Source organism: Spea bombifrons, chromosome 2 (genome assembly GCF_027358695.1).
Source record: "Spea bombifrons isolate aSpeBom1 chromosome 2, aSpeBom1.2.pri, whole genome shotgun sequence".
Taxonomy (NCBI): Eukaryota; Metazoa; Chordata; class Amphibia; order Anura; family Pelobatidae; genus Spea; species Spea bombifrons.
The window spans coordinates 26,999,429-27,014,349 of record NC_071088.1 but is presented as its reverse complement, the minus strand read 5'-3'; the positions used below and the strand labels follow the sequence as shown (position 1 = coordinate 27,014,349).

The 14,921-nt window shown below is 40.7% G+C and overlaps 1 protein-coding gene across 1 annotated transcript in view; it reads right to left on the bottom strand.

The window, feature by feature from the left end:
* Nucleotides 1-229: 229 nt before the first annotated feature.
* RNF43 (ring finger protein 43) overlaps nt 230-14,921 on the bottom strand; it is a 26,383-nt gene continuing 11,691 nt past the window's right edge. The window contains exons 2-10 of the mRNA XM_053457263.1: nt 8,165-8,287; nt 6,994-7,068; nt 6,328-6,459; nt 6,057-6,158; nt 5,148-5,327; nt 4,806-4,908; nt 3,142-4,215; nt 2,056-2,305; nt 230-1,388 (exon numbers count right to left, since the gene is read on the bottom strand). Of these exons, the coding sequence (XP_053313238.1) occupies nt 2,262-2,305; nt 3,142-4,215; nt 4,806-4,908; nt 5,148-5,327; nt 6,057-6,158; nt 6,328-6,459; nt 6,994-7,068; nt 8,165-8,287 (1,833 nt within the window). The 3' untranslated portion in view covers nt 230-1,388; nt 2,056-2,261. The remainder of the gene's footprint in view (nt 1,389-2,055; nt 2,306-3,141; nt 4,216-4,805; nt 4,909-5,147; nt 5,328-6,056; nt 6,159-6,327; nt 6,460-6,993; nt 7,069-8,164; nt 8,288-14,921) is intronic.

Sequence of the window (14,921 nt, the reverse complement as noted above, 5' to 3'; positions counted from 1 at the left end):
GTGCAGTTTAGTGGTGAGCAGCTATATATTTTTACACACTTTTGGCCATGGGTTTTTGTTATGTTTATATCAAATCGAGGAAAAAAATCTTGCCTATTGCCTATATGTTTAAAAGAAAAGAATATAAATGGGAATATCAATATTTCTCTATTGAGAAACAGATACATTATGACTATATAATCTCAAAATAACCACCGTGTGTTTCGATAAATGATCAACAAGACTCAAATCCATAGGAAAATTGATTTCATTGGTTCTTCAACGAACAGCAAAAATATAAATATAATACTTTTACAAATATACAAAAGTTTTTTTTTTCCTTTCTTTACAAAGTTATGTACAAGGCAGAATTGAGGCACAAGAGCATACAATCAAATTTTAGTATGTGAGGCACAGGAAGATAAAGTGAAGTTTTGTAGTCTCAAACATATGACTTGGATTCACATGCCACGACTGACAGCACCAGCGTATGGTAGAGGCTTCTAATGTATAGCCACAATGGCACCAGAAAAGGTTTTTTTTTAACATTCATATTTTCATTTTTGTGGTACCTCTTTGACAACCCTTAGTCTGACCGTTGGCACCTGATCATAAGGTCATTGTTATAAAACATAGGCAACGAGTGTTGAACCTGTCTAAACATGTAATAGCATGTCAAAAATAAGACATTTGGTCAGTAAGGTGTGCATTATTTTTTTAAAATTAATCCAACTACGTGTATTGCAGCTACATAAATATAAAGGGTGGTTATACGTTCGGAGAGGAGATGCAGGTGTGGTTGAGGGGTAGGTGGAGCAACTGCTTATTTTGAACTTGCAGTTCTACCTTTGGCCACAGGAGGCATCTGAAAACAGTACTCTAACATGTAAAGGATTGGGCCACTATAGTAAAGTCTGGGTGAGCCCAATAATTATTATATATTTTTTTAAGGCTACCTCACCAGGTTACCTTGCTAAGTGAGATCAATATTTAGCGAGCCTTTAGTAAGTGCAATTTACAAAGAAAACCATAACATTCACATAAGTTGCAGCACAGGGCTCATTAGGTTTCTTGGCAATTTAGGTTAGTCCTGCATAAAATGTAATATCTTGTCAGTCACTTGAGTCCACCACTGTTGCAGTGGGGATACCTATGGAATGTTTCACGGAAGGGTTATTAACACCTTCACAAATCAGAGTTCTCCACAGGGCTGAAGTTTTCATGAAAACAAGTCTTCTACGGCTACATGACAAAAGGTCTTCTGACTGATGTTTCTATGGATGGTTCAGGGGGTCAGTGAATAGATGCCGGCAGGTATTCCACTGGATTTCAGATGATGCAGCCGATGAGACGTTACTTGGTTCAGACAGAATGTGCTGAAGCATTAGGTCCAATTGCAAAAAGGCATCCTGAGGACAAGCAGAGAACTGGTCAGAGTGTAAAACATTTAACTTAAGTATACTTAGGCAAGATGTATGACAAGACTAGAATTGACAGACTAGGACAAACCGATACATTAGGTGGAGAGAACACTGCCTGCAAGCTTACAATGTTCAGGGAATACGGTGTAGAAAGACAAAAGGTATAGAGAACAGTAGTGTGGTGGTTGTATCAGTGACCTGGACGTTCTAGCTACAGACATGGTGCGGCTTCTCTGAAGAAGTGGGATTTGAGATGTTTCTTGAATGTTGGGAGTGGGTGAAAGCTGGAGGTTGGGTGGAAGTAGGTTTCAGAGATATGAGGCAGCATGAGGTATGGGGTAGATGGGAAAAAGAACAGGTGATAAGTGTGGAGGAGAGCCTTAGCCCATGGAAAGAACGTAAAGACCGAGCAGGAGTGTATTTTTTCTATAAAGGCAGAAATGTATGGAGGAGCAGCGTTATGGAGGGCCTTATATGTTAGTACAAGGATTTGAAATTGAATTCTTGTTACAGACTTAAACCACAAAGAAACATAATCCTACATTTCTTCTGCTATTAGGCAAACCAATATATTCATATTAATAGGTCTCTGATGATACATATTTCTAAGCGTCTCTGACTTTATCTAACAACTATGTTCTAACGCCAGACTTACATGCCAGAGCTTTGCACAGATGTTCTGGGCCTTTTAGCAGCTGCACAGTCTCTGCCTGGGAATGGACTGGGTGTAACATGACCTCAGGGGCTAAAGAAGGAGCTGAAAGTTTGGGAAAAAGGCGAAATATGCAGGCGGGATTCGAAGCCCCGGTTACTACAGCCTGTACTGTTTGGTGATGCCAAATGCGTTCACATTTCCTGCAGTTACACGGCATGCTCACACACGGCTTCAATCTCATCGCCATTACCTGCAACATGACACAGGACAGGGTGTTAAAGAGCAAAACGTTTTTAGACAATATCAAGAAAAACAAAGAGACATTTAAAAGCAACAACATTGACCTTTCACAGAAATTAATGACAATCTTATAAGCAGTACATCTTAAAACCACATTGTACAAAACAATGATGTTCAGCTGGTAGCCCGAGTACCAGGGACTTCTTGGTCATCTCTGTTAGGAGGCCAGGTATTCAGCTGCTAACAATGTGCCCACATAGCATACTCACCACCAGAAAGATCTAATTAATTTCAATATGAGCATTTCCTGCCAGTGATTGGCCGCATTATGAAGAATGCATAGGAAGGTACTCACATATTATGTCATGAAAACTAGATTTGCCAGACTGACAAACTGATATATGAAGTAAGGAGCTTGCAAGCTTACTTTGATAAACATACTTTGTCAGTGAGGTTACATGGGACACTAAAGTGCTTTAAAGAACTGGTGTTAAGTTGCTGTTTCCCACTCAGAAATCATTTGCCACCAACTACAATGTTATGTGAAGCTGAAGGCTGTAGATCTGTACTTCTAGCAGTTCTCATAGAAACATGACCTTAACCTCTAACAACCGAGTCGTTGTCGTCATCCCAACCATGTCCTCACAATAATATTCCAGAATTGGAAGGCTCTAGCATAATGTAGTTGGGTGAACAGTAGTATATTTTTTCTACCAGCAATGGAAAACTAATGAAAACTATTGTCACAGCCACCTTATTTTGACCGTTGTACTGTCAAACTGTATTCAAGAGCTTAATTGAACAGTCTGTGAGACTTATCTGGTTTATTTAAGAGTTATTACATACCCTGGTTGTGATGTGGTGGGTGATATAGGTGCATCATTGCTGTGTTTTCACGATGAGTGTTGACCCTTGGATGTACAAGTCTGACCTCATCTGCCAAACCCGGCTGCGATCTTTCACACAACTGGACACCAGGGGTTGGGCAACACTGGCGTGGATGATATAATGGAGGAAGCTGCCCAGGTGCAGCAGACCTTTTCTTTCGATGACTCCTGATCGGAGGTTCAGTCCTAGGTCCCCTTAATGGACAGGATCCTTCAGGCTCATTTGGATCCTGTACTGATGAAGGAGATAATGGTGTGGGCTGGCTGTGCCTTACTTCTCTATTTGTCCGGTGATCAAGGGACGTTCTTGAATATGGAGTCCTGGGATCTCTGTGAGTCAGAAGTGCCCTTGATTCTCCAGCATTTCTTAACATAACTCGGTGCTCCCTGTTATATCCTGGATCAGTCCTAGACTCCCCCCTAGGAGGCCTTGGCCTCCGCTTGGCTCGGTGAGGGTTACTGTGGGAAACATTGGGATGTGGCCGTTTGTAGTAGTGATGACGGTGTTGGTGAAAGTGAATATGGCTGGCATAAGAACTTTGGGACAGGGCAGGGTTAAAACCTGGCAGATCTGTCTGAGGTAGAAAAAGTGAGGGAAGTGCTGGCGAGGATGACTCCCCCTGGTTGCTCTGGGAGCTGTGGCAAGAAGACGAGGAAGAACCCTGCAAACAGCGCAGACTAATGTCTGTACAGTTCTCGCTGGAGGAGCATTGTCCTGAGCTACTGTCACTGCCAGTGTCATCTGGCAAGTACCCGCTGGATATCTGGCACTGTGGAGTAATGCCCACATCTCTCACTGCTTCAGGGGCACGCCGGTTAGAGCGAAGTATTGGCAATTCCCATGGATTTCCTGGGCCCAAATAATAAGGAGATCGAGAGAAGAATATACCATTGTTCTGGTGAGGGTATATGAGTGGCGTTCCAAGAGGAGGAGGAGGAGGATGCTGGAAGTGTGCTCTGCCTGGGTACCGGCCCCACAAATGTGGCTGTGTACTGGGTGTGATGGCTGAGGGACGAGATTGGGTGTCGTTCTCTACAATAAATAAAAAGAAAAGGTCAATCTTCAATCTTTTCGAACAACTGTTATTTCCCTAAAGGTCTTTAGGATTCTATAGATGGGTATTATTACCATCCAAGTATACGGCCCTCTCCACAATGATGTATGGGTGAGCTATGTGAACTGCCCACAAGGTACGTCATACCACCAATGTTTTAGCCTCAGATATAACACCCTGCATCAGGTTAAGGTCCAAAAATGCATCATATGCCTAAGCGAAGTACTTTCACTTAGTATTATTCCCATTACGCTTCCATCTCTTCTATTAATTGAGGTTTGTTCACCAAAAGTGTCCCCCCCCCAAAAAAAAAATCTGTCCTCACACTACTGTAAATCCAGTTTTAGTCTTTAAGCATATATGAACATGTGAGTGAAAGTCGTACTCTGATGCACATACAAACCGAACATCCTTCCTGTCCTTTGTACAATCCAGTGTGCAGGTTCTAAGCAGTGTTGGTACTCCTTATCAAATCATCATTGACTCTCCTGACATCTTACTTTAGCACATATCATCCATTTTCAAAACTTTCACTGCCTAACCCCGAACAAAACATTAGCTCACTTACCTAGGATATCGTACATGCAGAGCGGGCAGGTGCGATTCTGCCTCAGCCAAGGATCTACACAAGCCAGATGATACTCGTGGCAGCAAGGCAAAATCCGCAAGTCCTAAACACAGCAAAGAGTGAACGCCAAAGAAATATATCAGTATAAAGTAGCATACAGATTGCATAACAAGCCATGTGTGAATGCTGACTGTAGGAACCTGGACTACCCATCAGAAGAATACTGGGTATTCACAGCTCATGCACTAGGACACTGCTACTCATTACTTGCTAGCAACCAACTTTGGGGCTTCATTTCAGTGGAGACGCTGTACAAGAACTCCATACTAATTTGGTGTTTACCTGTCCCTCCGAAAATTCTTCCAGACACACAGCACACACAGGCACTGAACTACTGGTGCTGGCCGTTTCCAGTTTGCCACCTCTTGCAGTCTTCACTCGACGTTCCCTTGATACCCGTGACTGGTACTTTCTAGTACCCAAACGGCTAATGGCCAATAGAGTCTGTTGCTGCACGGAGTCCTGTACAGAGATAGATAAGAGGTGAGTAATAAAGTAAATGTCTGTCCATCTGTTGCAATACGATTTATAGCGATTGTCGGGGTAAACCACTCTAAGCTTGACTGAACAGGTGGACACTACCGTACTTAAATAAAGTTTACTCACTACAACAGGAGTTTGCATGTGAGGTACAGGTTTAACATCTTGAGTTCACTTTGCATTCTGCAAGTCAAAACCCCAGTGAGCTTTATGTAGCGCAGTCTGATCGGTGACTTTGCGCTCTTAATTATGCATTATATTGGGGTAACGAAGCTAAGAAGCTCACTAGGATTGTCCTCTTACAAAGACTTGTTACATTGAAGTAACAGTTGAGACTACAAGTGTACACTCCAACTTTAGGGAATAGCCTCCAAGGAGTTTGCTCTTCCTTTGCTTTGCTGGCATTAATAGAAGGTCTACTGTGGAGAACACAAAGAAGGTCTACTGTGGAGAACACACAGTATGAGACATCCCTTAATCCTTGAAAGATTTTCACTACTTTCTTCCAGTAATTTGCCTGGCAAAACTGGAAGATAACATCACAAAGCAAGGGTTTTGCGAAAGAACATTAAAATATTCTAGCTTATAATACTGTACTATTATATTTTATGATACCGGTACTTTTTAGCTTTTTTTTTCTTGGTTGGAATGTAATATTTTCCATAAAAGGTTGACACTGTGACAAATACATTTTCAACAGGTGACTGCTACCTGTGGGGGGCTCGGTTTGCAGCGCAGTCGTATCACTGAACACAAGACGATGATCGACACCGTGCCCACCATGGTCAGCAGAATCCAGATGTCTTGATCTGGCTGTATAGGAGAAAGGAAAGAAGGGCATCAGTTTTCGGTCTCAAATGACGGAAGCTAAACAGAAATGTCTAGCATAATCACTGCCCGGTGGCAGACATTGCATTTACACGCTGGACCCACAGCTCCCCGCTCCCTCCAGCAGAAGTACAAGATGCAAACCCTGCCTCACCCACTTGGGCTGCTCCTGCACCTCAATCTTCACAAGTGCCTCCCTGTTTTTGTTCACCACATCCATCAGCCTCTCTGCGTCTGGTCCCCAGATCAGTACAACAGGTTGATTCAAGCCAGCTGGCTGCTTTAACTGGAATGGAGAGAAGGAACTCTGATTTAATATGTCTGCCTACCATACCATACCAATAAGGTCAGAGCAATCTCTATCGATTAAAGAGGGAACGCTTGTAGTGATACCAATAATAATCTCACGTAAAATCTAAGAACACAAATACATTAAGCTAGGTTAAGGATTCATTTTCACACAAGTCACACAAGACAACATGGGGACAATGTATAGTGCTTTCAAACGCTTGAAAATCCATGCAATCCTCACTTTGGAGACTTTGGCGCTAAAGAAACCAAGATGGGCACATTTAGTGGGGAAAGGGTTTTTTTCAGCAAAACATGAAAAAAATAATGCTTCTAAATTTATTTATACATTACCAAAGGGCAGAAAAAAGAATAATTGTATTTCAGTCAAGCAATAATGCTTGAGCAAGTATGTTTTCAGGAAATATATTGGGTCTCATTGGACAATACTATTCGGAAAACTAAATTCCTTTATCTGGAAACGTTCTAGAACTGTGTATTATTTGGTTAGAAGAATTCTGGATATTAATACCCGATTCGCTGCTTCCTGATCATTACTAATATCAAACAGTATCGCACGAGCACCTCTCTCCCCTGCCAATCGAGCCTAAAAACAAACAAACAAAAAAAAAAACACACATTAAAGCAACAATCAACACTATGAGGGTACAAACATCACGACATTTTATATGGAAATCCCAAACAGCAATTGCTTACATTTTAGACTTTTGTCTATAACTTATTATAAAAATGTTTTTTTGCATTTCTTTGGCAGCAACCAAGTCACCTATTTCACCCAAGTATTCATTTCTCTGAATCAAAAAGGTCATTTAAATTGGCACGGCTACTCCTCAATAGAGGAACAGAATCTTCAGAGAATCTTCAGCTCAATCAACAACGTTCCACATAAAATGTATTAAATACAGGAGTTCTGTTATCTTTGTTTTCATAATCATTGTCTATATTTACAAGATAAAATGCCGTGTCCTCTTAGAGGAAGCCTGGTTGGTCAGTTGGACTACATGAGCTTTGGTAAAAGGGAAGACGCCAAAGAGGCTTTCAGAGAAGACAAAGAAGGTCGTTCTAAAACCGTACAAGGCAACGGCGTAAGTAACACAGAAGAGTTTTTGAACGCCTTCTATGAAGTCGATCATGTTATCAAATATGCACTCAATACATTCACTGTATAAGATGAAAGGTAACGTGGGAGGTAAGGCCGAGAACCTCCCACTGTAATATTTACATGCGTTACACTTTACATATATTAATATTTATAGGCGACAGACGCACAGCTGACAGAAGGGGAAACAGATGGCTTCCACTGCCACCCCTCCATCACATTCCAATGCTTCAGGTGCAAGGTCAGAGGTCAGCTGCCAGCTGTGAGATTAAAGCAACATGGAGAGCATCCCCTAAAGTCACAGAGAGCCAAGAACAAAGACAATAATATCGCAGAGCAGACAATTAGCATATAAGGGTTGGGTATATTTTACAAGCTGAAAGAAACAAGCCAATTTGTGTTTCTCTTGCACGGCTGTCTCATCCAGACACAGATCCGTGTGTTTTTCTTTTTTTTTTTGTAGGTTTTGGCACATGCTCAGACACAACAAAGAGTGGGAAAAATGGCAAATCTAATTAAAGCCACTCGTTTGTTTATAGTAATTCCATTAGGTAATTAGCGGCACTGCTGGGCCTGATTTTACCTTATTGGCCAGGGATAAGCATGGTTGGGGGTCACGATCCGGTGCTTCCAGTTTGACAATTGAGATGAAACCAGGTTTTGCTTGATCATCCTCGCTGGTGTTACATAAAGACAACGGGTGAAACTGCAAGGTGAAGGGGAAAAAATATTAATTTGCCGTTTTAGAGAAATGGCTTTTCAGTGGTTTAGCAATGCTGTTTACCAACAAGGTTTACTATATACACATTTGCATAAAAATGCATGGCAGGCCTTGCTAGCCACATGAGTTCACACGACTGCATTGTATTAATGAATTCACTAAATCTACCAAATCCCCAACCTTACACCCATATACATACACAGTAATGCAAAAAGTGCAAAAGTTTTAGGCAGGTGTAAAATAAATAAATAGTTAATTTTTATCATTCAGCAAAACGCTATGTGCGTGAACACAACATCAATCAAATCAATGTTTGGTGGAATCACCCTTTGCCTTCAAAACAGCATCGATTCTTCTAGATACACTTGTAGTAAGTAGACCTATAGGTAGGGGTATGATTAAACAGGTGCTAATAATCAATGTACTATGTAGGTTGAAACCCAAAAATGGTCTCTGAAATGCTGAGAAGTACAGGCAGACACTTATCCACCATGGAATAGTATCAGGGAGGCATCTGATTGGTCCCAAGTTTATTCCGCAGCATGATAACGATCCCAAACTTTCAGCCAAAGTCATTAAGAACCATCTTCGGCATAAAGAACAAGGAGTTCTGGAATGGCCTCCACAAAGACCTGATTTCAACATGAAGAGGGAGAAGAAACGGAGGCTGCCTAAATCCACAGAACTGGCGATAGTTCTTCAAGATGTTTGGAACAAGCTCCATTCAGAGTTCCTTAAAAAATGGTCTGCAAGTGTGCCTAGATGAATCGATGCTGTTTTGAAGGCAAAGGGTGGTCACAACAAATAGAGTTAATTTATATTTTCCTTCTGTTCACACACTTTTGTAAAATGATAAAAATGAACTATTAACATGTATTTTTGAAAGCATTTTTTCCCACACCTGCACGGTAATATATACTTAAATGAAACTAGCAGTCAATGAGAAAAACAAAATATATCACACACACACCATCTTAAGATGTTTGTTAACTGATACGACTAGGTTTGCCCACGCCCTCTGCCGTTCTCTAAATTACTTATTTTTTAAAGCTTTTATTTGAATATGTCATTGCAAGAAATTTAGAGATTTTTCTGTAACATGTTTGCTAAATTATGTTTCTGCACGCTTCAAATATTCGCATAGAAATGAAGGAAAATAATGTTGCAGTTTAAAATGTAAAGTCTCAGTAACCTAACGGGCATGTGCAGAGGTCTCTGAAAGGTTAGTTTAACGTTGCTTAATGTAACCTTTGAATTAAGACAGAGCAGCAACCAACCATGAACTGCAGAGCCGCTGGAGTGAAAGAAAATGAAGCGCTAAAACTTTTCAAATAAAAATGCAATAGCATAATATTTTTTTTGTCAGGTACTTGTTCTAACACCAGCGACATCTCATCACGTTGCACGAGGCGCCACAGAGTATGTGCTAAACTAATACCTTCCAACAATCCCATTTTAAGACAGGCAGTCCAAATTTTGTGGCACTGTCCTGCTGAGCCTCTGGGTTGCCTCACTTTGTAGTGTAAAGATGGTGGACTCGCTGTGCCAGAGAAAATCCCAACATGCGAGATTCGCGGGTTTGCAGCGAAGACCTCAATCAGATCTCTATATACAGGCCAACTTGCAACCAATTAGAAACGTGCCACCATAACCAGTAGGATGCAGATGCTGGAGGGGCTGTAAAGATGGGTACTGCGAATGGAGGTATCCTTTTAAACTTTATAAAAAGTCCCATAACCCCAAAGTAAAAGTCCCTATTTGCCCATTGGAATGCCAGGGGGGGCATGTAAACTGGAGCAGGAGGAACTCTATGTATAAAGGCAGTCCCGGACCATTCAATGCAGAATTAACCCAGAAACAAAACTGGAGATGCTAGCAGAAAAGGCTTTTACGCCGACGGGATACATCCAGTTGCGCGTTTATCTGAGGTTCAGGAAGCACTAAATGCTAGGTGGACATGAAAGGTTATATTAAAGAATGGCAGCTACCTAATTAAGATTACCCGAGAAGTGCTCGGGGAGATTATGTGCAGCCAACGGCGCGCAGGGTCATTATTTTAATAAGCCGTAATCAAGCCAGTTTATTAAAACGCAGTGTGATGTAATTCTGTTTAATGTAGATGCCAATTTTGTTCTGTTTCATGCAAACTTTAAAGTAAACGCGAGTGAATGAAATCTAGATAATGCATTTCCTTTAGGCTAATATACCGCTGTGCCAAAAACAAACATCAAACCCACCCACAGCAATATAAAACCTGCGCTTTAGTGCATTTCACTTAACATCCATCATGCGTTTATATGCTTCCCTACAGTCCCGTTTTTTTGTGGGCAGCCCTGATTTTTGGGCATTGTCCTGCTGTCCAGTGGGGAACATGGGCAAGATCCTCTGATCTTCTCTGACCGGCCCCGGCAATGGAGGTTTGTTCTGATGCCTATTTTGGACACCTGACAAACATAAAATGGACCACCTATGTTTTTCCTATTCCATTAACCGTGAGGATACTTCTTAATGGATTAAAGTAACATTGTCTTTTCCCAAATCTTACATTTTACAGCCCAAGAAGCTAAATAAACCTATGTTTGCATTGAAACTTTATTTTGTGTGTATAATATGACAGATGTCTTAACTTTGTGTTTAAGGTCTGTATTGTTCTTCTCCATTTAGTTGCTAAATATCTCCAAATCAATTGCCAAGGCTTGTGCTTTGTAATAAATTGAATTCAGTTGGGTTAAAAGGTGCATATTCACTTAGCATGGGTTAATACGCGGAATGTTAATTATTTGGAGACGTCAGAATGTCTGGCTATAGAAAGTTAACCCCACTCCTCAAGTTACCTCTGAGCCGCACACTGAAATCCTGCGGGGCAGGTAGTAACTTTAATTAAACGCCACCTTCACTTTAACCCACATGCAGCGGAGCCAATTTATTCCCGTGATAAGTGACGAGAGATATTATTAAAGAGAGTTTGCATTAAAAATACCCAGATTGCTAGAGGTTTCTCGCTATTTTGATATCGTGCTTTGGGTAAAATGTACAAAAAACGATCAGTAGACAGCAGTCTGAGCTTAGAGATTGGAGCGAAGGCTACAACCTCATTCATTTTTGTTGTTGATCCATACGCTGTCTTTGTTTTCCTCTGGAAGAAGCAAGGGTCAGAGATGCAAATTACCGATTTCAGAGCCCTGAGCTGACTCCTAGCTAACAAAACTAGGCCACTTCACATAAACTACAAGAACATAAAACGAACGGTGAATGTCCAGGACGCTCGAGGCAATGCAACATATTAAAGACGATAAACAATCGCCAACAAACAAAGAATAATCAAACCAAGTAAACAACAAAAAACCACAGAGGAACTGGGACTCCGTGATATAGAGAAGCAATAAACAGTACTGAGATTTTAGCTGCCCTTCTCTCTCTCATTGACCGACCTCCTCTACTTTTCCATCTTGTATTAACTGTCGGCCCCTTTAGTGCTGTTTGAACTCCACGCAGAGCAGAGTTAACGATTACAGGCACTGTGTGTCTTGGCCAGAAGCCCAAATTCTTACACACCCGTGGCACATTCTCACAGAAGCCAACATACTGATAAAAGGAGGATCATGGGCAGCCGCAGATCTAAAGCACAGGGAGGATCCTCGCCATGTCAGCTCTTCCAAAACCTGCGTTTAACTCTTTTATGAGGACCTTTTAAAAAAAATGTATTGCCACGCTAGGCAGGGTGGGCAAAGGCGGAAAATAAAAGAAAGCTGTGCTGTCTTAGCTTCAACTAATCCTGTTAACTGGAAGGGTGGGGGATTCCGATCACATTTAGTTTTATGCCGAGGACTTTCACCCCCTAACCCCCGCCATAGAAGGACAAAAGGGGGGGTTAGCAACATTAATTATTTCAAGGATATGTTGGCTGAAGAATAGAAATAGAGGTATAAAGATTGACATTTCTATTTTTTGTTTATTTTTTACGGCAAAATGTAATTCTACACATTGTAAAAAGTCATAGATAACCAATGTTTCTTTTGTAAATTAGCCCACTGTGCGCAGAGCGCGGCGCATATTTATATATATTGTGCTTAAAGCACTCTAAGAGTTAAACTTATTGCAAGTGAATCTGCAGCCAAAGGCTGTAAAGGGATCAGCCGGCCACATTGTGGCTTTCCAAACGGAGGGAAGATTAGGTCTAAAATATGAGCAAGACCTTAAAAAACCTTACACGCTACAAAAAAATCCAAACACACAAAGATCACTAGACTGGTTCTCTGCAAACCACTTGCTTTATTAAGATAACCACAAATAGATATGTCTTAAAGAGCCATATCACAGCAATACAGCCATAACCTCATAGCGGCCCGCCTGCTGATAAAAGTAATAAGGCATCTTGCATCATTTCGATTTGACGTGTGTAACTGCTTGAAGCTAGAGTCTATCTAGTGACACAAAATAAAAATAATAATAATAATTGGAGTTGGAGGCCCAGATTTGACGATATCAGATCCAGAGAAGCATAAATCCTCACTCAGATTACAAAGTGTAGGCAGAACGTAGTGTAAAAATTTCTATTTCTAATAATCCCAGACACTATAGGTTCTAGTAACTGTGGGTAAGCAATGAAAACTCGTCATCTTGTGCTATTCACTATGTTTGACGGGCAAAGTCAGCCCTTTCCCTAAGCCATGTTCCCAATATTATTCCCTTCACGGCTAACGTCAACTGAACAAAAACAAAAAGACAAAACTAAAAAAAAATAATAATCTAAGTAGCTACACTTTGCAAAGACCTATCATAATTGGCATCTTCTTAACTAAATGTTGCAGCGATTCAAAAAAAATTTCCATAAAGGGTACAGTAAATTGGTATAACACCTAATTAGCTGCCTTAAACGTAACAAAACACAGCTACATTGTGTTGACATTGGCACTAATGCGGAATGGCGCGGGGAAAAAACACCCAGGATGTTTGAACCTTTTCCTCACCTGGCATATTCGAGATTTCCTTATTTTACACCATTACATTTTTCCTTCCACTTGGTTACACATGCCATGTTTCTGGGCTTAAGGTTAGGTCTATAAGACGGAACACATCAAACTCTGCCGTTAGGACATGGCTTAATGTTCATGAGATGTCGCATCATAATAAACCATTGTCTTGACCTAGCATAAAGATATGAACTTGTCAAAGCTGAGCGTATCTGATACGAGTTTACTTTTTTCAGGTATTGCTGCTTTTCTTACAATATAAACGCTGAATTTTCTTCGCTACATTTTTACCAAGTGCTTTTAGCATCTTCTAAACAGGTGCATCTCGCATTACCATATATATGGAATCCATCCAAAATGCGGCTTTGAAGTTTGACTTTTCACAAAGCTATTTATTATTGACATTTCAAGGACAATTTCATTCTTCGCAGAACCTTTAGACGTACTTTAGTCATTAGCATAGCTGGCATTGTGGTACATGCAAGGTATGAGCATGCTTGACAGCTGCTTGAATAGACCACTGATGTAGAAGTGGCTCACGGCAGGGCTTCTGTAACAAACCCAGTAAAAACTAATAACTGGGAAAACCAAAGCTTGATTAAAACGGTCATAAAAAGAATGGTACCTTTATTTATTTTTATCTTGTCATTGAGTCTTTCTAGATAACTTTCATTCACACATTTTCTAGACAGAAAGCTCTTATAACTCTTAAATCAAAAAGCGCTGTCATTTTGCCCCTTAAAATTCCACAGAAGTAGTGGTTCTACAGCAGATGGCTAGCTACCTGTTGGCTTAGCCTTTTCTGGAGCCTTAATGGTCATACCCTTGTAACTTCAGAGAATAGGCTACTTCAATCGGGCTGAGGTGCCCTATGATGAGATCGGCAGTCGTCAAGCACAACTTCCATTAGGAAGAAGAAATACTCAGAGGGCTTCACTTGGACTCTGGGTCAGTCAGAGAGTTCCCAGGTATGTTAATTGTATATAGTATGTAATGTAAGTGGAGTAAATCCTGCCTATAAGATCACAAATTTCTACTGCATAAAACAATCCTAAGCATTTTCATGCTTGTAATATGGTAATGACTTCAATTAACATTTAAATCAGACTTTTGGACAGGCACGTCACTGACTATGGATTTTTTGGGGGCCAGTTCATCCCTTATGTTAGAGAGACACTGAAAAGAGCTTGTGTACTAGTATGACAAGATGTAAAGCTGTTCTCTTTTGGTCAGTGACTGATCAGCAGCTTCTCAAACTATCCACAAACACTGAAAATAAAATGTTCTCCCTGACGAATATCAGGGTTTGTTGCATGGAGAAGACAGTCTAATATGGTTGCTTGCTACCATCTCATTAGATCTATTGTCAGTTGGCTAGAATGCAGGGATCAGAGATTGTGCCATGCCAAAGACCTGCCCCCCATCGAATTCCCTCCGCCATATAAATATTAAAATTATAATAGCAATAATAATAAATTAAAAAAAAAAACAGATAAGCAATTATAAAAGCTTTAGTGGAGTACAACATCTAACACCTTCAGCTAGACTGATAAGGCAGGTACACCAATGGTGAAAAAGGGTATCATTCTCATGGTTTTCTTTTCGTATATTGCTAAACGCCCACGTTTTTTGTATATCACGGAAAA